Raw genomic sequence first — 22,744 nt, 5'->3', positions numbered from 1 at the left:
AATATATAAAACCGGGTCTGCGGATTGCGAAATGATTTCAGACACCCTCACCGACTTATCCATAAATTCCCCGAGGGGTTTTGGAATAATGAAAATCCCGTATTTCATCGAACGGTAATAAAAAGAAAATTGGTCCGTAATGGACGGGATTTAACGTTGTAATACCACAAACAAATGGTCACTCCGGTCCCGATGCAATATCATATCTGCAATAATTGCGGTGCATCGGGGTCCTGTGCATTCGCTACGTGTCCCAGCAAAACTTGCTCGTGCTTAACTCATATGCAAATTATCACGAGTCCTTTAACCCCTACACCGTGGATCCTCTGCGGTGCATTATCACAGACCAATCAGCTCCCTAGTTTAATGAATTGATTCGACTTCTTACATTATTAATTCGTACGCATTGTTTTCGAGAGGCCAGTTTCAGGATTTCATCGAGATTCGTTTACCGTTTTTTCCCCGACCTCTGGATATCATTCCGCCTGCGTATGAATATTTTAGTTTGGAACTGTACATACGTGACGTAATTTGATTTTTTTCGTATAATATCTTGTGGTTTCGGTGCATAATGGATGAGAGACAGGAGTATTTTGCTTTCGTAAGCTGGCTTCCAATAAATAGCTAAGTTAGCTGTATACTGTTTAAACTTGAGTAAGAAGTTAGATAAGCAACGATCTGATAATTAACTCAACTGAAACCCTGAACTCCATTTAATTTGTTCTTCTCGAACATAGATCCCACCATGTATTTACCATTGTTCTAAATTTTACCCAAGAGAAATGAATAAGATAGGACAAGCAGACGCCATTAACTATTAGGGACTAATTAAATTCTGCTCATTGATAAATTTAAATGTTGCCAAATGATAATCGCAAGGTCTTAATAGAAATTCCGGCTTCGACGTGTTTCCAATATTGGTTCAAGTCTTTCGATATTAACCCGGAAATATTGCAGACCTAACTCTAAAATATGACCAAAACTACTGCGGAATATTTACTGCAAAATTGTGCATTGTAATTTGTTGCTACTGCATATACAATTTTAAAATCATTTCATAACGTGTGTTCAAAAATATTTGTGGTGCGCTGCTTGCTTTTGTTTTCATTGACGTATGGTGTAGCTTCGTCAGCTGTCAAGCCATAGATGTGAAAAGACAGTTATTCAGTGAAAAATTTTCCGGAAACTCTTTTGTTACAGCTAACCAATAAGGGTTGTCCTGGTTTTCGTGGTGCAAGATGATAATTTTCACTTTAAATTAATGATTTCATTTGCCTACATCAGAATGGTGGTCAAAGTGAGGTTATGTATCTGAAGGTCGATTAAACAGATCTACGTGACCACAAATTTGTTTTGAGCATAATATATTTATTTGATAAAACTAAGACAAATTGTTGTTTTATTCTGAAATAAATGTAAACACCCAGATAACTGTTAATTACATAGATGGTTTTTAAAATTTATTAAAGTCCTTAATGGTTTCATTATTTTACAATTTTTGGTGCTTTGATCATTCGAGTTTTCTTTGAAGATGTAGATTTTCAGTAGAACTTTCTAATTGCTTGCTTTTATAATTAGACAATCTTTAATTAAAATCACACCAAAGGAAATGAATGAAATAACAACCGCTCAAATTGACTTGTAGCGTTTTAATTTTAGTGATGGCAAAAATGTTGCTACTTTCGTCGAGTTAATTAAAGTTATCAAATCACGCCGGAAGATTCTTAGTGGCGGACGTAAACACAACAATGCAAGTGGAAGGTCTAGTCTGGTGGAACCCAGCGAATTCACTTGGAAGCCGATCCCGTGTTTACCTTTCCACTAAATTTTATTATCAAGTGAAGCTTTGATCCCCTATCATCAAGCTCGTTTCTCTTCTATTATATCGATTCCTGGATCCGCTTAGTCGATGCTTCTATGAGGATCGCATGTCTTCGAGGGGCGAACTCGGTTTCGAATGCCTCTCGGTTGATGTAACATTGCAACGTCAAGATTGCATCCTCTATACGGGAAGTTATCCTGTATGTTGTCCTTATAGTCCTTGCCCTGCGCCTGCCGCAGGAGTGGGGGCTTGTCCCGGGCGCAGCCGTTTGTCCCACAGTCTGTAGCGCGCTCCCGCGGCTGATGCTTCTTCTTGGAACAAGATTTGACGGATCGCGTGTATAACATCCGCCGTGATTGATGATGATGGCCGGCATGTCTTGTGACGACACTGAACGTGTCCTTCACTAACTAGGTTATTATGTGAAAATATAACACTTGCACCGGAAGTTTCGCACAGGATTTTCCCCTTCTTTTAACCTTGACAGCGGTGCTCGTGAGTGCTGAACGCGACATTGACAGTTACAAATATGTGTTGCGACTTTGTGGATATAGGAGACTTTGACACTCACATTGACACTTCTTAAGGAACTTATAAAGTAATTGTCACACCTTCTGCATGCCGTTTTATCTCACCACAAATAAAATATACAAACAATTCACCAAATGTTAAATTAAACAAAAAATCAAATTGTGCTATTGTTGTGGGACTTACTAATTTGTTGGCAATATCTCTACCGCTGCAATACGTCAAGCGAAAGAACGATTAGATTTGTTATCGTGGAAAAGACATTTCGATAAACCGTCCGTATTGTTTTCCTTTTTAAAAAATGCTTATTTTATGCTACACCAAGAAAAAATTGTTATTCGATACTTCCAGAAGTTCGCTAACTGGAACTTTGCAGATTTATTGCCAATATATTAGAAGTTATGTTATGCTAAAAGTTGTTTATTTCCGTTAACTATTCCGGGTGGAACAGTGTGTTTTGAAGAATTGTTTTCACTCATCTGCATAACTATCTCCGCCTTTCGAAATATTTAAAGGCTAACAATTTTACAACGGCTAAACTACGAAAATTTATTGCTCGCATATTTGAAATAAAGTTAGTAAACTGCATTCGGAAGTGGGTCAACTTTAAAGGAGTTGTTCTTCCGAAAAAACACTTTTATCTTTCATTTTAGAACATTTTTGAGATTGAGTAGTTTTTAATTTAAATTAGTCGCGTTTTGGGTTGATTGGTGTGGAACTGAACCAAACTATTGCTGTTTGGGAAGTTTTAACGAAGAAACTTTATAGGCGACGTCTAAACATCGGACGTGAGCCTCACAGGGCAGGACTAGGTTAAACTGACAGTTATTTGACCCGTCAGGATAAAATAAAACTCAGCTTGATACACTAACAACTATTTTATTCAACGAAAGATAAGCAATTGAACAAATTGTTGTTGATACACATTTTTATTGTGAATTTGTTGCTTGTAAATGCTGTTGATTCAATTTTTCGCTACATACTTCACAATATCTATTAATACTGCGCCAAAAATAATTAAAATTGAATTTTATTGGCAATAAACTTGCATTGTATTTCACGCAGTCTAAACCTGTGTTGTTCTGGCTGTTGTGAAAAATTATCTGCACATCATAATTAATACGAAACCATTCAATTTATGTCCAACACTAATTACAATCTATCAATTTTTAATTCACGTTAATATTTTACTCTCAAATATTATTTTTATTTGTTGCAATAAATTAATTAGATATTTTTAGTAAAATTAATTAAAATATTCTTTTAATGAAATACGCTCTAATTAGAGTTCAAAATAATTTTGCTGAAATTCTATTGCTAAATGACCAAATCATTTTATTGTCATTTTCAATGTTAATTAATTTTACTCGAATTGTTCCAGCAGTACCAAATATTGCCTGTTGTAGGACTAGGGTTTTTATTACAGCCACAAAAGTCTTATTCAAATGTGAATCATGTTTCTCACTTTTCTGCCACTTAAGCTGGCATACTAATAACTACTGCAGCCTTTAATTTACTACAATTACTTCACGATACGAAGTGTAAATAGGAAAATTGACTTGGTGGTATTAATTTTATGGTACGACAGGTGTCGACGTATGATTAAATTTTAATGAAATATTTTCCATTTCATTGCAGGTCTTAATCAATTCTGACTGAATTACCCCTAGTAATTAATTTATTATTAGTTGATTGATTTGTATTTGCAATATTAAAAATAAGTTGTAATAATTCAAGCTCTGCTAATTTACTAATGGACATTTGTTGACTCTGGCAGAGCAAATGTTGGGGGGGTTTTATTTACAATTTATTAGCAAAAAAGTAATGAAATCTGCTGTGTACTTATACGTTTTCCAGCGGTACACAATTTTTTATCGAGCTGTTTGGATGGAAATTTAATTTGTTTGGATCAATGTCTTCGACAGTATTGACTGTAGAAGGTCCACGTTCAAAGGAAGAAGAGTGTAAAGTACGATAGTTCCGCTGGTTGTTGAAATATTGTTATCGCACTATTTCTCCCCAAGTTCGGCGAACTAGATCGAAATATTCATGAGTTAAAAGTGTTCCACAAACAGTTCGACACCAAAAACACCAGCCTTATTTAAAAGGTAATCGTGACCGAAAATAATTAATGTCGTTTACAAAGAAAATAAGGTTAAAGTCTAATTTATGTATTTATTCGAGATCTATCCCGCGCCACATTAGAATGTACCCATCTGAAACCCTATTAACTTGCAAATCTATATAAATTGATTTTCTGATTAACGTAAATTTCTATTTCCGTTTCTTTAATTGAGAATTTCCTTCGGCTCGGGACAAGCTAGAAGACTTACGTGATAGGTATTCAGGATCGTTTCATAATAGTTCCTCATATTGAATAATTTAATTTCGCCCAAATCAGTTCCGAGATGAAATAAAATAAGATATTCTCGAGGCAGTTTTTATTTGAATGACACTTCTCTTTGAATTTCAATTTGAACGATGATGTGGGGTCTTTGACATTTTCGCGTGTTGCTCCGTCTTAAATTGGTATCCTGAACGTCTTCGTCTCGGTGTCCTTGCAGAAGGAATGGTTTACGAGGCACGTGACTCTACTTGCGGAAAACTGTGATTTTCACTGCAACTAACCGAAAATAAGTCACGTGCCGGCGTTTTTTTCGAGCTTATCTTCGCGTGGCACTCCTTTTTAAAAGTAATTTGAAATAATTAAAACGCCAACGAGCGTAGTTTTGCAGAATGTGGGTCCGACTAATGAGAAAAATGAAAGTGGAAGGGTGTTGCTTTTTTTATTGGGAAGTTGAAGATGATTTTAGTTTAAGCGATGAGTGGAGTAACACAAAGAAATAGAAGCGGTAACTTTTTGATGTAAATCGATTTTGACAGTCATCGATTTTTATTGTTATTCGCAAAGTTCGCTGAATTTCAATGAATCTGCGAAAGCTCCACTCCGGGAAACTTCCTCTATTATATACTTCACGGGTTATTGCACAATTACAGTGTCTCAAATAAGAATATAATAAATATACTATCACCTTAATGGCTTTGTGGATAATAAATAACATGGCGAGAGCAACTTTTAATGGCCTATTATTGGTAGTAACTTGTTTATTCAATCCGGCTAAATTCAATTAGGATTTATCCGGGAAAGTTTCTTTAGTTTGACAAACTTGGCCTAAGCCGCGTTACTCCTTTCCGTCGGTTTAGTTTTTGCAATTATAATTAGTGGAAGGCTTTTAAGCGTTTGCATGTTTCAGGTCAAGTGAAAGAAGCAGGGACACGCTCTTGTATAATATTTCACCGGCATACATCTTGTTCGATAAAAAGACCCACTCCAGACCCTAAATCATAATTTACTGTGTGGTGTGTGGAGATGCGGTCTACAATTTCCCCGTGATAAAATATGTGTCAACTTTGTAAAATGAAATGTGAACTGTTGCCATTTATTTTGATAATGTCCATAAGTAAGTGTAACGTACGATGTCCGCTCCTTGGGATTTAAGATTGAAAAGTTGCTCCCTCCCGGATTTTTCTTCATTTTTTCTGTTCGCCCCCGCAAAGCGAGACTTTTCCAAATTAGCGACGCACTCGAGAGGGTCGCTATAAAATTGCCAATTCTTACAAATGTTTTACGATCGGAAACAGTAAAAGGAGCTCGCCAGAATGGAAAGGTTGTGTGTGCACGAGGATGCGGAAGGAGCTTATTATGTTATGCAAAGCAGAATTATTTGCATGTAACGTATTAAGGCAGTTCATTTCCTTCAAGGCCCGATAAGGTACACAAGCATTTTTCCAATCTCCCCTATTAATGGGGATTTCGAAGGCTTTCAATCAATTTTTTCGAATTTACTGCCGCCCGGATTAAGTGGAAAAATCAAGGTTTGCAGCTTGAACTAAACCGGAGCTTATACAAAGTATGGCCGTTAAATTTAACTCTATTTGCCTCTTTTACTCCTGTAAGCTTGGAAGTATTTATAACAAAAGCTGGCTTTGTAACACATAAAGGGGATCCTAACTGTGCGTTGTGAAAAACGAAAAATCTAATTCAGGGAAAGCTCAAGGTGGCTCATTATTTTTCTTTATAAAAGCATATAAGATAAAAATCAGAAAATGCGCCACACGGGCCAGAGAAAATGAAAGAAAATGTAATCACGAGATACGGTTTCAATCGGGCTTGCCGCAACTCGAAATTACTAAACACGGTTTAGCTAATTTTATTGGGCGATTTGTAACGTGAGTGGTATCCAGCTTTATTGCTTTATTTGATATTCATTAAAGTGCGCATATCCCTTCGACGCGCCATGAATAATAAGCCACGGCGTGTTGTATGTGGAAACGATCGAAAAATGACTAATCCTGCAAAGTAAAGTAGCCATTCGGAACTAGAAAAAAACTACCTTTTAATGAACTCGAGAAAAGTTACACCAAAGCTTTTTTCGTGTTTGATTATTGGGTCGGTGCAAAAACGTATGCCGGCCGGATTTTGAAAGGAACTTTTCTCATTTTCGCTCACGTTGTCATCGTCACGAATTCAATATGTAAATTGATGAAACTTTAACCCCCTTGTTGCAGCGGAAATGAATCGTCGAGATTCTTCCAATCCGCGGATAATCCCAGGTTTTGCACTTAATTGAAAATGCATTTTACTCGACAAGAGGAAAGCTCGAGTCGCACACGTTATCGCGGCGCGTTATTAAATTATCAAATTATGTAAGCTCACCCAGACACGAGCTCGCTACATAAATTATATCGGAGATGTGATAAAACTCGATAAAACCGAGAAAATATCGAACACTTTATTTCCTATGCCGCTGTAAAACAGGAGAAATAAAGTGCCAGCTATTCAGAGCTTCCGGACTCGTGTACGTTGTACTAGCGGAAGTACAAATGATCTGGAAATGGAAACTAATCATGAATTACTGGCGTTATAAAAAGAATACTTTTTTGTCTACCGGAACACGAAAAACAGCGCTCAGATAGGATTTATAAAAATATTTCCGCCGCCTCCACCGAATCAAGCTGTTGTTACGGCGATCGGCTGGGGGATTTTTTCATCATTCAGAAAACACCCCGAGTGAGATTTATTTGCTTTAAATATTTTAATAAGTCCAGATCTAAGATTAGGCGTGCTTTCGTGCGACCTTCAGAGCTTTGCTTTTTGATTAGGTCCGTGTAAATTCCACATCCATCTTATGAATGTTAAATCAGGAAGGCTAATAAATGTATGCAGAGCAAGACGAATTATCGGAAAATCAGGAAATGAATTGTAGTGGATTTTGGGGAAGCGGCCAGTCTTTTATTTTTGCGAAACCATTAATATGAAAGGGTGAAAAATTTCAGTCATCAATCACATCAGCCGGGATTCATTTTTACTGGGACTGCACTCATCGATTTTTCCATTGAAATATTATTTCGAGCGTTGGCCAAGGGAAATTTCTTCTATTGTGGTCGAGGATGAACATCGATTTTGCGTTAGGTGGCAGGTCCAATATTAAATTTCAATTTTTGGCTGATCCGAATAAAATCTCTCACCTCTTGCACCCTGCATGCATATAAAAGTACCTTTAAAGTTTTACGACTAAAAATACCCATACGGAGGGGTTTCCGGGCTTTTCCGCGGGATTAAGTGCCGCGTATCCGAAGCTTTTCTCCTCGTTATCTTTTATTTATTGCGACTTAATTTCTGTCGAGCTGTGCAATAAGAAATTTATGGAGGGAGGGGTTTGTATTTTTTAATTTCGAAAATACGCAGAGTTATTATGTTCCTCCTGCGAAGGAGTAAATTCGGGTCGGGGTTGATGTAAATGAACGTAACAGACAAAACATTGATTAACTTTCTTGCCTTGCAAACCTAATTAAGTTTCTTTGCTAGTGATTCTCCAGCAATCTTCTTCGAAATGCGTTTCATCTGTTTTTGGTGGAGAATTGTATTTTCGGAACAAAACATCAAACGAGGACATTGTTACATCCTAATTTCGAGCTTCACCGCAAATAAACAATCATGTAAATTACAAGAATTAATAGAAAACGCCAAGTTTGACATTTTTTAGGCGACGCTGCCATTGTTCGCTATTAATTGGAAGGCTTTTATCCAGTTCCAATTGCAGGAGCCGCCAATCACACGTCACATATTTTGTCGGTGAAATTGCGCCAGCATGTATGGAAAATTTGTTTTATGTCCGGTCGTAAAATCTATGAAGTTTATACTTCAATAGTCCTCCGTGATGAATATGCACAAAGCTAATAAACCGATTTTACTAGTTGTGTTTAGCGACAATACCTCCTGCCGGAATAAATTTAAAAGTTTTCATGCAGAATTGTTTCATTTTACAAATAACTTGACGTGAACTTTATAAAGGAAAAAGGGAGCCGAAAACGCTACAGATTTATCGAATGCTGGAAATTGTTTCAACTGTTCTGGAACTGAGGAAACACGAAATTCTCTAATGTGATGAAACTTTTCAAATTGAAATCACAGTCGAAATCACGTCGATTATTTCTCCGTTTCGAAATTTTCGGACACACCTTCGGGGAACAAGAAATAACCGACTTTTTTTCAATAACGTGAATAAAATATTTCGGCGACGCTTTGTTTGAGAATAAAAACAAGGCGGTACTTTATTTTATGAGGAAATATGTTGTAGATGGAATAACAGCAAATAAACGTGTTCCTTTCAGAGCAAACGTTCATAAATGTCCATCACAAAAATGTACTTTCTGTTTGTTTCAACAACTGTTGTATTACGTTTAATTCCATAAAACACAAATGAAGTGTTTATGGATTATGCCGTGTGCTTTTAGTTTAACAGTGAACGAAAATAATTTCTTATTTGAAAGCTTAGAATTTTGGTTGTAATTGTCGCCGATTTCTCCTTTGACCTTAAAGCTCTTCGACTCGAGAGATCCTAAAGGTAGCTTCTCCATCGTCAGCAGAGCTCTTGGGATCATTGATGTCTGAAACCCATTTCATCACGATAGGTTGGAAGTGTCAGCGATCTCCTGTTGTTAATTTGATGACGGTGCTGATGCTGGGTTAATTCTAATGCATATCTCGATTAATACTAAATTATTCCAAGTCACGCAATTACCATCATTATTAAGCTTAATTAAGTTATTTACGTCACTTTGGCAGCGCCTGCGTCCAATTTTGTTTGTCCAAAAAATGAACACTGACAATTCGGAGATAATTAATTAAATGAAGCGCAGAATCTAGAGCAAAAAAATGAATTTGTTTTCCGGTGAATTTTTCAGCAAACAGGTTACAACAGTTAATTTGTTCAATCAATCCCGAATCCTCCGTCTATTTCCGTGAATTGCTGTTGAATAGTTTAGACGGAAATTCGCGCCTTCAAACGTGAAAACAAGCGAGAAGGTGAGCACAACTCCCAGAATAAATTCTTTATTCAATTTTCGCTAAGTCGAGCCAGTTCCGTAAGAATAACTGAAGATGTGTGTACTACACCACCAGTATGTGTGGAGGAACAAGCAAATGGTAATCGATTAGGCCCGAAGAAGGTGAAGACAAACACTAAGTCACGAATTGGACTCCTCTATATTTTATTACCGTGCAAATCGTCGAAAAGATCGAACTCCATTCCGACGTTAGTTATGAAATATTCCGATTTTATTTATTTTTTATGGATGCGAATCGCGTCCCGAGGTAATTTATTTTTTTAAAGCGGGACGCCCACAAAAGAGCCGTCGGCAATTGTGATAGGCGAGGGGATGCGTGGTGATTAGTTGTTTTTTCAAAATAGGCGAAGGAACAGGGAACAATGTAACTGCAAGTGTCAGGACAAAAATACAAAGGATAATGGGCGGGTTTCTGCCCCGCTTTGATAAACATTGACGGAAATTAAAATTTCTGTAAACAACCTCCTCTTACGCTGACTGGTCACCGCGAATAAATTTCAGATTATCGGGATTTTATTTTCACCCGAGATAATTTCGGGGTAATATTTATTTTTAATAAATATCACCGGAGCGAAAAACAAACAGAACTACTCACGTGGAGGTTACAGTTTGTTTGTCCAGAAAAAAATAAATTCTTTCCTTGGCGAGGGGGTGGTTCGAGTGGAATTACGCAGTCGGGTTTCGGTCTAATTTGGACATGGAGTGGAGCATCTTGTTGGTGTTGGTTTTCTGGTGTCAGGTAGTTAGCAAGGTGGTTGTTTCTTGTAGCTCGTGATAATGGGTAATGTGTGGGGAATTTTGGTGCGTCAGCGAGGAATTCTGGATGCGGTTTTGTTCCAGCTCAATGACATAATTGTGTAACATTTATATTTGCGAGTTGCGGTTTGGCTTAATTCATACGAATTGCAAGTTATAATGGCTCTAGTTAGTCATGTATATGATACAAAATATCTGGGCCGGCTTTCATGGGCTAGCATAATGCCCGACGTCGGAAATGTGTGCGGATGGTGTATTTATCACGGCATTTCCAAAAAAAAACTTCGTAGGTTTAAAATAAACAGCACGCTTTGTGCACATGAGGGGATTATTTAACTGGAATTTTTATGGGCCATTTAACTTGTGCGCGAAATGTGTACAGTTTTTAAAACCGTGATGGCAAACAAGAAAATGCTAATGAGGAGATCCACTTTATGTCAGCAATCGTAAAAGATAAAAATTGCCTTTATGTACCAGGTGCTATTATATTCAAACGCTTATTACGCTCAAGCAAAATTATCTTCTTTAATGAAAAATACACGCTGAAGGCGACGGGATTTATTTCTCCGCCACAAAAGCACTTATCCCAGAATGAATCTTAATGGCGGCCGCTTTTTACATCTATTTCTTTTAATTTTTTCCAGCGGTCTTCAGAAGGATCAAGGAAGTTTTCAACATGTCCAGCAGGAGCGGCTCGTGGGAGGCCCCGTTCCTACTCCTGCTCTCGTCCTTCTTCAGCGTCTACGGTAAGTGGAGCTTTGTATTCGTTGTCATGGTGGACTGGCCGCAGAGCTGGTTATTTAGGGGTCGTGTTAATAGTTTCCAGGAGGTCAGACCACACCCTTGAGTTTTTTGCCTCCTACCCCGAGTTGTTCCAGACTTTGCAGTTATTCCGAAAATTCATTATGGAAGATAGAATCTCATACGCACTTCAATAATTCCGGCCAACTTTGCTACCCTTATAAATTTCGACTTAAATTAATTTCGCAAAGGTCGAACGGCGAATTTCCATGACTATCACGACTCTCATAAATATTTTTACCTATTTGTGCTGTGTTGCTCACTTTGGAAATTACCTCCGCCATCAGATAATAAGAGCAGGCACGGTCGCTTACAAATTTGATTCCGTCTTCTCAATTCGGCCTTGTATTACTTCTATTGTTCTGTTGAGCATTTCCGTCTCCACAGTACGAAATTTATTCTAAAGTGTAGTTTACAGCATCCTGTTAATTGCGTTGTTGGTGCGGCTGACTTTACGTCAAGACTTGAAACACAATGCATTTGGGGTTTTCTGTGCAAGAAGTGTAACCGACGACTTACGGGTTACTTACTTATTACATGTTAGATTGTTGTCTCAAAATTAACACAACTTAAATTGCTTCGACCACGGTAAATGGGCAAAAGGAAACAAGGGACCAACTATAAACAGTAAATTAAATGAACACGCTAACAAGAATGACCAGATTTTCATTGTTCGGATCGTCGGGTTTTGTTCAAATAACTGGCTGGGATTGAGGTCGCTGCTGGTGGAACGTTTTTCGTTTGAATAAAAAATGACATTTAACAGTCGGACGTTTTTCATTTCCAGGACCATTCGAAGGTTGCAGGATAATGCCGGCTCCGTTCCTATGTGCGGATGTGGCGGTTCATTTTAAAGCTCCGTGAAAATTGATCCTCTTGAGAATGCCGCGAGACTAGTAATTAAACTTTTTCCTGACTTCTCTCAAAATTATTGGACTCACTTCATGACTTTGTTCAATGTTATGCCGCAAATGGTATTCAAATAGACGGATTATTGTAGGACTTTCAAAATTATTTCTACGCTTATCAGCAACTCTCTCCTTGTCAAAATATTAAAATTAATCGAGATTTATTGCCTCATTATACCCAAATGCTTTTAAAATATAATACCTGAAATTAATCAGATAAGGAACTAGAATTATTTAACATATTACGTTTGACCTTTTTCCCCTTATGATATATATCAAGGACGTTTTAAAGGTCCTGCCTACCCCTACTAATACACTAGCTGCCATAATAGTCCTTCGGCACCTCTTGCTATTGCTTTTTATTCCAACTTTCAAACGTCAGTTTCAAATAAAACATCAATAGAAAAGCTCTCATAGAATAACTCTTTGACACATTGTTAACTTCTATTCTATGGCAATAATCTCTCCGCAATTTATTTTGACCGTAACATTGATTAGTATTAAATTGATCCTAAAAATTACTTGACTTTTGGCACATTTAACGACAGAGAGATCCAACGATTCAATTTGGAATTTGTTCACCGAAAAGGCTTTGCAGCGTTGTATTTAAATTAGTGCGTTAGTTTGCTCGCTTTAACTTGAACGTTAGTTAAAAGCATTAGATTCGAACAGATGTAATCTGCTTTCATCTTAACCAACTTAACCTATAAAAGCTGGATTTCAATTTTCACTCATCGTAACAAATCGTTTAAAACCGATAAACTGTTCAATTATTATTGATATAATAATTGGAATTAGTTTTTTTCGCAGTTCAATTTTTTGTCCTGCAAAAATCTTGCTTTTCACATTATCTGGCTAAAAATTTTTTTTAGAATTTGTGTCCCTCATAATTAATGAATTTTATGGTTCCAGAACATACAACTATTGTGTTAAGCAGATTTAAGTTAACTTCGTCAAGCACCAGATGTGTTATACTTGTGAAAAGTTTCTTTACAATTTGTTCAACTACATACTTTCCTGCTTCTTAGAAAAATAATGTTTTTAGTACTAAAAATAAATGTACGACAAAGTCTCGCTTCGTGTAATCCTTGCAGGACAAATGCGTAGTTAAGTGTATTATTATTATATAATTCTTGGGATTCTTCGGATTATGATCCTATTAAATGCACAACTAAAGAAATCATAACAATAAAACTAACTAATATTTATTTGGAAATAAATTTATTGATTTATTATTGCCGCTACCCGGCGGCACGGCAATTTTGCCGGAGTACATACACTATTACGGATATTACTATCAAGTAATAGTACAGTGCTTATCAACATAATTACCGGCGTCTCGCCTCCGCATTTTGACTTTGCTGTGTATTATGTTCTGTGTCAATGTTAAGGAATTTCCTCACGATATGACATGAGTACAATAATATACCTTTTTGAATTTCAACTACCAATGTGTTCTCTAAATCCAGAATTTTTAAATTTTTAAAAAGAGATTGCGGTACTATTCCCGTTGCTGAAATTATAAGTGGTAAAATAGAATTTTTTTTTAATCTCCAAAGATTTCTCATAGCAACGGAGAGCTCTAAATATTTATTAATTTTTGTGTTATATGTCTGTGTTATATTATGGGAATTTGGAACAGCTATATCTAAAAGATATGCTTGCTTTTGTTGTTTATTTAAAATAATAATGTCTGGTCTGTTATGCTGAATGTGAATGTCAGTTAAAACTGTGCGATCAAAATATAATTTGTAATTGTCATTTTCCAAACAACTTTCTGGTTTATAAATGTAATGTGGTTGTGTATCCTTTAATAAATTGAATTTAACAGCTAAATTCATGTGTATAATTTTAGCGAATATATCATGACGTTTCTTATATTCCCTTTGAGGCAAAACTATTATTCATAAACAATTATTATGTACAAGCTTCAATCGATCTTTCAATTTATTAATTCCAAGTGAAACCTCTGAATTGATAAAATTAATTTTCCATCATGGTTAACGCAAATTAACCACGTTAGCTGACCAATAAATCGAATCCTTTGTCGGTGCGTTGGAAAGTTCGATGGAAATTATAAATCGAGTTGTGTCGTGCGAAGTTTCTGGTCAAATGTGGTGTTTGAACTGTTATTCAAGAATGTCAAAGACATTTTATCAGGACCACTTTTCGCCTGCGTAAAGTAGTATTTTTGACCGAAGTTGGGCTTCAATTTGACCAGAAAATTTCTTTAAAACGCTTCCATTCCGGACATTTCCCATGGACATATCCGCCTTGACTGGTCAAGTGTGCATGTAATTTAAGGGCCATTTCGATATTACTTGGGTGCGGCGTCGGGTGATGTCCTTTTGTGCGTTTGTAGCATCCCTTCGAAATGAATTTCGTTCCCGTTTCAATCTTTTATTTCGCGCGCCGCTAATATTCCTTCCGCCGGCAGTAATTTCAGCTGTGCTTTGTTTTTCTCTTCGACTGTGGAGTCGGATAACTCTCATTAAAATTACATGTAGAGATAATGCAGTTTTTGTTGTTTGTGTTGAAAAGGTTAACAACCGCCCCCGTGTTAGCGAAATTGCTAGAGAATTAGGTTTAACTTGGGTGTAATTTTAATTAGATTCTATGGTTATACGGCGGTTTCTCCTCGTTGTCCTATCTAGCTTCGAAATTATACATTAAATATAAACAAACCTTATCATGCATTGCATAAATTTCGTCCGACTTATTTTAATACCGCCAACCAAATTAAACGCATCGGTTTCACCCAGTTTCTGGCCGATTGCCTCAAAACTTAATTTATAGAGTTTAGTCGGCAGATAACATCCCCAGATACGAGAGTCACGTCCTGGAATTACTTATTCCAAAGAATTAATATCCGCCGGGTTAAAAATTGGTGGAGGCGCCGGGATAATTAAATGCCATACTCGTTGCAGCCATCTCAGTTTTCTCAACAAAAAATACCTCACGTGCAGTCAACTCAAAATTCATCATGTTTCACTGAAATACAAGAAACTCAAGAACAAGGTTCAGTTTAATTTTTTTTTTTGTAGCGGAAAATTTATTTCCATTCCACTTATCAAAAATAAATTTATCCTGCTAGAACTAATTTGTTTACGGACTTTTGTTGATCGAAATGTTTTAATTTTTTGCTATTTTAAATTCTGTTTCTCATTTGAAGTTTAATTAAGAAGCAGTTAAGCGGTTTAAAGTCAATTAAGAAGGGGAGGCTGTACAAAAGCGTTGATAGTTCTTGTTTGATCCGTAAACTGTAAATTACATTCTAGATGTCGAAAATTGTGTACTTAACCTAAGAGAAGTTTAGTGTTGTTAATTACATCTCAGAACGGTAAACAAAAATTTTTGCAAAAACTTCGAATACTGTGTAAATAATTTTAAAGCACCAAAGAAGATTTGGGTGTGATATAGTAGTGAAGCGAGAATATTGCAGAGAAACTGGTAGATCGGTTTTGTTGGAGGTGTGGGTTTTATAAGTGAGTATAGATTTATTTGTACAGAGTAATCCTAGGACTTAAGAGCTTTGAGCTTAACACGGTTAGTTTTATTTTTGTTTTCATCTTGTCTTCACATTGTTGTAAGCCTTTCGAATGGAGTATTTGTGCAGGGAGAGCTTCATTACTCAAATTAAATAAACTTGTTCCTAGGAGATTAAAGTGAAGTAGTAAGTGTAATTAGGATTAGCGTTGGAGTTGAGTGTAGGAATCCGGTGTTCTCCGATGGATTTAACCCATCGCGAAAAATGCTCATTATTGTATTAACCAAGACAAACACGTTATGAAGTTATGTTCAGTAGAACTCGCTTTATTAAGTTTGGTACGCAAGTCTATATCCCGGGGCTAACTCACAAAATAAAGTTTCGCACTGGGGTGTCATACAGACAAAAATTGTTTGAAATCAGTTAAAAGAATAGAACTTTGCTCTCAAAACTTCGCCCCGGCACTATCAGTTTTAGTTCTGAGAAACCCGACTCGGGTGCTTCCGACAATCACAAATTCTTCGCCCTAATTGATCGATTTGTTTCTTGGAAGCTTTCTTGGTGAAGGCAAAAACTTCACGCGTCACTCCCATAAACAACTTTTTCTTTATTAGATCGGGAAAAAAGTTATTGCAAGATTTGTTGCGTAAAACATCGGAAATAGTTTCCGAAGTCATTGGTTTTCGATAAAGCCCGGCCAGAGACGATAAATTGCCGAAGACAGCAATCAGAAATGTGTTAAGTTCGATGTTTAAGCTATTTGTTTATCTGTGGGGGTTTAATATCAAGCCGCGTTCCGAATGAGCTTTGCCTCCCACAGGTAGCACATGCGGCGAACGATTTCTAAAACTAAAGCTTCCACCTGATACTGTCTGAGCTTTCAAAGCTCCAACAGCTAAACAGTGATCACGGCCACCAAGCACTACACCATCTCGGGCTCGAGTGGAACACGTGCGGATAAAATATTGCCGCATGCGAAATATTAGCCCTAAAGAATTTTTTATCAACCCTACGTGGCAAATTTGTTGTGTGTTTGACACGTCATTAAAATTTATATCAATTAGATTTCTGCCTGGAACAATATTTGCAGTGGGGTATAATAGTGTTTTTACACGATTCGAGCACAAAAAACAAACAAGGACCAAAGGGCGGGCCCCACGGTTAATGCACTGTTGTTAGTCTTATAATGTGTGTCGAGCTTAAAGTTGGGTAAATATTGGCTTAGAACACGAAATGCAGCCTTTAGGAGTGCGTCGAGCTTTATTTGATGTAACGTATCGCCAAGAAATATCAGAGATAGATTCAGTTTGTTTGGTTTTTACGTCGATGTCAATGAGTTTCCGGTGGCGAGAGAACGAGAAGCTACAAATTGAAATATTTTTGCTCCCGCGAAATTTTCCACATCAAAGAAAAGGACGTTTCAAAAGAACGCGGTTCAGTTAACGATGTTAATGCATGGTGCGTGATTTCTCGGAATTTTCAGATGGAAAATATCCACAACGTTAATTACAGAAAGAGAGACCTGAATCAATTTAAACCGCCCGAGGAGCTAATTTATCAACAAACTATACCAAAAAAATTGATTGCTAAAGAAAAGTGGATTGAAGTTTTAAATCCCGGATTACGGAGAGTTCCTCCTATTAGCAAAAATGTGCAGGCAGCGCTTTGTATTATTATTACATCTTGGGGATTTAATATCAACTTATTCATGGCTGAGAAGTGGTTCAGATCGTAAACGTTGAAGTTAAACATTTCTCCCGTTTCCAATAATAAAGAAAATATGAGAGAAAACTTGAAAGCAACATCTCAATCCTGTAAACAAGAGCTCGATATTTTAGCCGAATGGTTTAATTACAGGAATAAATGTAATGGGGCAAATAAATTTTACTCGCATAAAGTCAAGTAGTAGAAAAAAGAACAAATTAAAAGTAGCATATCGAGCGCAAGGCAAATTTTAGCTAATAAATTCTTCACTAATTGGTTATCTAGACAAAGGGTACATATTAATACTTGTTGTAATTATTAATTATTTACTTTACCTCGATGAACATGACCGTTTAAAATTTTAATTGAAATCGACATGAGCTTCACTTGGGAATAGACCGGTTAATTGTTTGAAACTCTACCTCTCAAAAGTTCACCAACAGATTCCCAAAATTAAAATTAAACATCCACAATTCGAGACCTGTGTTTGTGTGTTTGACCACTCCTCTTTAAATCTTTAATCTTTTAACCACCGCTGTCGACTCGTACAGGGTCATATCTGACCCCACTGCAAAAGCTGGACCTTGATTGTTTCAGACGAATGTATCACACAAAAATTGTATAAACGCATTTTGTATGTAAATTCTGTGTTGCAGACTGTCTGCAACAAAATGCATAGTAAAGCAAAAAATAAAAAGCTTGCTTCAACGAAAGAAACGTAATTGAATGAGATTAAAATGATAATTTGAAAAGCTTCAAAAGGACAAGTTACCCACCTAGGGGTCTATTCGTACCCCAGGAGCGATTAAACTGAATTATCTTAAACAGAATTCGCAATACAATTTATGTTGAATGAAGTTGTTGTTGACAATGAGTATTGTCGAGACAAGCTTAATTCAAATCGTGTTAGTTTTTTCGTAAGGTTTAAGAATAATTGGGGTCAGCGCTGACCCTAGGTGAATGGCTAGTGAAAAGTTCCAAACGGAGAACTGAGTCGACTTTGAGCAACTGACCGCTTTCTTAAGCTCCAAGTTTCGGAAAGTTTCCGTTGTCCCCTGTTCAGTTTACATATTTATGTACGAATCCCGGTTGTAAAACTTTAATGTCATTAAAACCGTTAGCTTCTATTATGCAGAATTCCCATGCAAGCAGCTATAAAAGTTTGAGAATCGCGGCGTAGTATAAAGTAGTTGGACTTAAAGTTTGAAAGTGTTCGTCTTGAAAAAAAAATAGTTTCAAAAATTTCCCTTAAGCACGATGATCCAGTCGACTACAGTATTGACGATTGTTTTGTAGAAATACATATTTCTCCGGTTTGTTGTGTCGTACAAATTTAATGTTGCTGAAACGAACTTTCCAAGATATTTTTGAAACGAACGTCTAACTCGATTCGCAGTTTAAATAATGCATCAGTTTCAAGTCGGTCGACAACAAATGTTATTTCACAAAGCGCACTCGTAAAGTTGTGTGGTTAATGGGAAATTAATGTTGTTTGGGAGCTGGAGTCTAGTTGAGTAAATAAATCGCAATTTCCAATAAATTTGTTTTAACAATAATCAGTCAATTAATTAAAACTGCACGAATTCGCAAATTTGCGAATTTCTCGTGTTCCAATGAATTTTATTTATGTTTCAAGCGAGCGTGTTTAATTTGTTATTTGAAATTGGTTGGTTTTTGTGTACTTTTTATCATCGGTTGTTGCGGCGTCGTGGAAGTGATGTTGTGTCAGGCCAGCTCGACGAAGAAGTATTTAAGTTTTATTATTGTTTCTTATAAAGGAAAGCGAATGGAGTTGTTTGCGCTCCTCCAACTTTGATTCCCAAATGATGCGTAATACTTCCTTACCCCGGCCATTTAAACTTGGCATATTGTTTTAAACAGTCGTGTTTAAGGAAAAATAAAAAGTACTAAACGTTAAACCTTATCACGTCTGTTAAAAATAAAAAACTTCGTGAAGAGGTTTTCTCGCCGTGATAAATTCTTATTTAAGGCGAAGTAAGGCACACACAAAAGAAAATAAAACGTATCGGGCACACCTATTTCGCATATGTTTTATTCAGACGAAATCCCCATGGAGGCACGGCAAGAGGAATGTAAAAAATATGAAAATTTAATCTTATTTAATCTCTCTTTTTTACAGTATTAAATTATTAGGGGTTTTAACAGTTTTATTGCGGTGTTGTTTTTTAAGGAAGCGCAAAATAAATCTCCCGCTTTTTACATCCGCCTCCTCCGCCTCCACGTCGAATTTGTTTACTCCGCGAACTAGTACAATTAACACGTCCTTAATTGTCCCTTAACTTTTAACGGCGACGTTAGAAGAGCAGCGACTTCATCAACAAGAATTACTTGTAAAAGTTTAAATGAGCGTTCGGAACCTCATCCGTATTGATAATTGCGACACCCACCAATTCCGCACTTAATTACTGTAATTAAATCAAATTCGGGGCGAGCAAAACGCACAACGACCACAGACATTTTGGATTGGAGGCGGGTCACGTGACGCGAGAGGCGATCCTTTTTCCGCCATAACGGTCCTCGCATCATGTCTGTTTGACGCGAAAGGATTAGAACTGTTTCACTGCGGCTCCTTCTAATAGCCACCTGAATTCTTGGTAGTCCTACAAGTAATTAAGACAAACGACGCGCTTAATGAAATTTGGGATTGATTGATCGATGCCGTGGAAGTGTTCGGAGTTGGACGAATCTTCCCTTTATGTGTCCCAGACAATGACGATAATATTTTCCAAGTTGGGAAAGCAAGAAATAAACCGAATTACGACGCAAACATCAACGAGAACTTTGAGTGTAATTTTATTAGGAAGCTGCAGCTAAATATTCAGGATTAATCCTTTCCCAAGGACTTTATTGACATTAATGCGGAACACGAAATACCTGTAAACACAAATTGTAAGATTTCGGCCGCAGGAATTGGACGGGGGAGATTTGAAAGTTTCCAGATTCAAATTTGTAATTTGTTCGGGGAGGTAAATTCTTGATAAAAGAAATGCAGTGATTTATTACTAGGGATTCGTAAAAGAATGTGTCAGAATTTATTGTTGTGCCAGTATCATAAATAAAGTTTATATTGAGTGAAAATAAAAAAGTAGAGTTCGATATAGTAAGATCAAAACCGTAAAGAAAAGTTATAAAAGAGAATGCGGAAACTAGAAAAAATTAAAGTTTTGTAACGGAGCGATCAATGAAATATAAAGGATAATGGAAAATAAATAGGAAGCGCCAGAACTAGACAGAAACATAAAACTGGAGGCTTACCATTTTCGGGAATAATGAAAGTGGATTTTTTCACATAAAAACGCCAAAAGAAAAGGACAAAAATATAAATACCCTGAAATAAAATAAGTTTTGTCGTAGTTATTTATTCATTATCCATTTACAAGACAATATTACTAAGGTGAATGGTAAATCAAAGACAAAATCTTTGTGTTATTTGTTCATTTTTAATGAAGTTAATATTTTTTTCCTTTGTGGCGGAAAGAGGATTTTTACGTGAGTGTTTAACAAAAGCGCACTTGAAGAAACGCTTCGTTTGTTGGTAAACAAACAGAAAATTTCATTTTTAAATAAGTCAGATTAAATGAAATAAATAAGAGGAATAAAAGAAGTCGTAAAAGAAATGGAAACAAGAGAGTACTGAAAGCACAATCATTTATTTTATCTGTGACTGTACGATATATTCTATTTATCCCACGCATTTTAGGCAGGCTATGATTTATTTTAATGCACGTCGTGGTGTAATAAATGTTTTACTGCACGTCGTGCGGTAAAGTGAAGAAAGGAAGGAATAAAAACAATTAAGCAAGGCAGCTTATTATAGTACATACTGTATTGTTTTGTATTATGTCGCGCGTTCAAATGAAATTCTGGGCTGGGAAGGCGTTGGAAACCGTCAATTGTTGTGGTTTTTTGAAGCGTAGATTAATTGGAGAATGCTGACAGCTAACCTAAAATTTAGAGCCAAAAAAAGCCTTTCTTTTTTTTTTCTTTCTTTTTTTTACATTTAAATTAAATAACGAATAGCTAAACGGTTCCTACTCTCGAAACAAATATCTAAGGGCACCCTTTGCTGAAAACAAACATGTTCAATTATGTCCCGATTAATCATAAACAAATGTCATTCATGTCAAACGGCGGGAAATTCAAACTTTCCACTGTTCTAAACGGTTTGAAAAATTCAACGCCTACTCAGCCCAGGATTTCAATTGAACGCGCGATATTAATTGAAGAAATGCTATCTTAAAATAAATTTTGTACATTGTAGAAAATAGGAAACTGTCATATAAGAATTACCTTCCCACAGAGATTTAGCATCTTTCATTTTTGTGTTCTGCAAAAAAGTTAGGTTAGGTGTGTACATATCCTTTCGATTTTCTCTTGATTTTGTGCTTGAAAACAAATCTTCATCTGAAGAATTCGTTCTTCCTTTGCAACACTTGCACCTCGTTGTACACACTTCACACGCCTCACTAATAATTAATAATTGTAGCTTAGCGTGTGATTACGACAGATTTTAAGAAAAATATGGTGATGTGTAGCTTGCAGATGATGAATGTGGTAATTTGCGAATATTGATTTTGTTGAAAAAGGTAATGAAAACGATAGTATTTGTATGTGTGCAATCGACAAATTCATAATGGGCAATAACGCTTCCGATGGTGATTTATGTAAAATTTAAAAGCACGGATGTAGGCCGCATTAGCCGTCACGTCGGCCCCATAATTTCCAGTAATTACTAATCACAACAGTCTGTCTAATTAAATCCAGAAAATAAATAAACTTGCCAGAGAACGCGTAATTACGGATTGTTTTTTCTTCGGCGCAATTCGAATTTCACTGTAAATTGCCATTTGAATCGGGCATTGTTCACATTAAGTCCGCCATAATTTAGGGGCGGTGCGGGAAATTAAGAATAATAGAAACTAGGAGGAAGGGGTGGGAAGTGAGAGCGCTTGTAAAGAATCTAAATAGCTTGAAGGCAAGATGGATGGTGCGGAAAATCACTACACTGGTCGCCCTTACGAGATACAATAAATCCAAGATCGGGATTTGATCAGAGACGTAAGTCGGACGGGCTGTTCGGTAAGATCAAATGGGCCGGACGAGACCGCGACTACGGATGGATGTCTTTTCTTGCACACACAGACCGAGATACTGTAATGGGAAGTAATGAGTCGTGCACTCTACGCTGGAACCCCAACGGAACGTTTACTTGCGGCAAATTTGGGGAATAAAATTAGTTTTGAAATTTCACAAACCGCAGGACTTGTCCCACAACTAATGTCTTTCTAGCGGTGCCCCCGGGAAGCT

General features: G+C 36.7%; 1 protein-coding gene across 5 annotated transcripts in view; it reads left to right on the top strand.

Annotated features, from left to right (window-relative positions):
* Positions 1–22,744, top strand: part of dpr7 (defective proboscis extension response 7) — a 164,174-nt gene that overhangs the window by 62,129 nt on the left and 79,301 nt on the right. For 4 of the 5 annotated variants that reach the window (XM_069053428.1, XM_069053424.1, XM_069053425.1 and 1 more), the window contains one exon: positions 11,161–11,262. In XM_069053428.1, the coding sequence (XP_068909529.1) occupies positions 11,193–11,262 (70 nt within the window). In that variant the 5' untranslated portion in view covers positions 11,161–11,192. Of the gene's footprint in view, positions 1–1,379; positions 2,421–11,160; positions 11,263–22,744 lie in introns of those variants that run through there. The other variant, XM_069053426.1, reaches the window with a different exon arrangement.

This window comes from Tenebrio molitor, chromosome 7 (genome assembly GCF_963966145.1).
Source record: "Tenebrio molitor chromosome 7, icTenMoli1.1, whole genome shotgun sequence".
Classification (NCBI taxonomy): Eukaryota; Metazoa; Arthropoda; class Insecta; order Coleoptera; family Tenebrionidae; genus Tenebrio; species Tenebrio molitor.
This window is presented reverse-complemented; position numbering and strand designations above follow the sequence as displayed.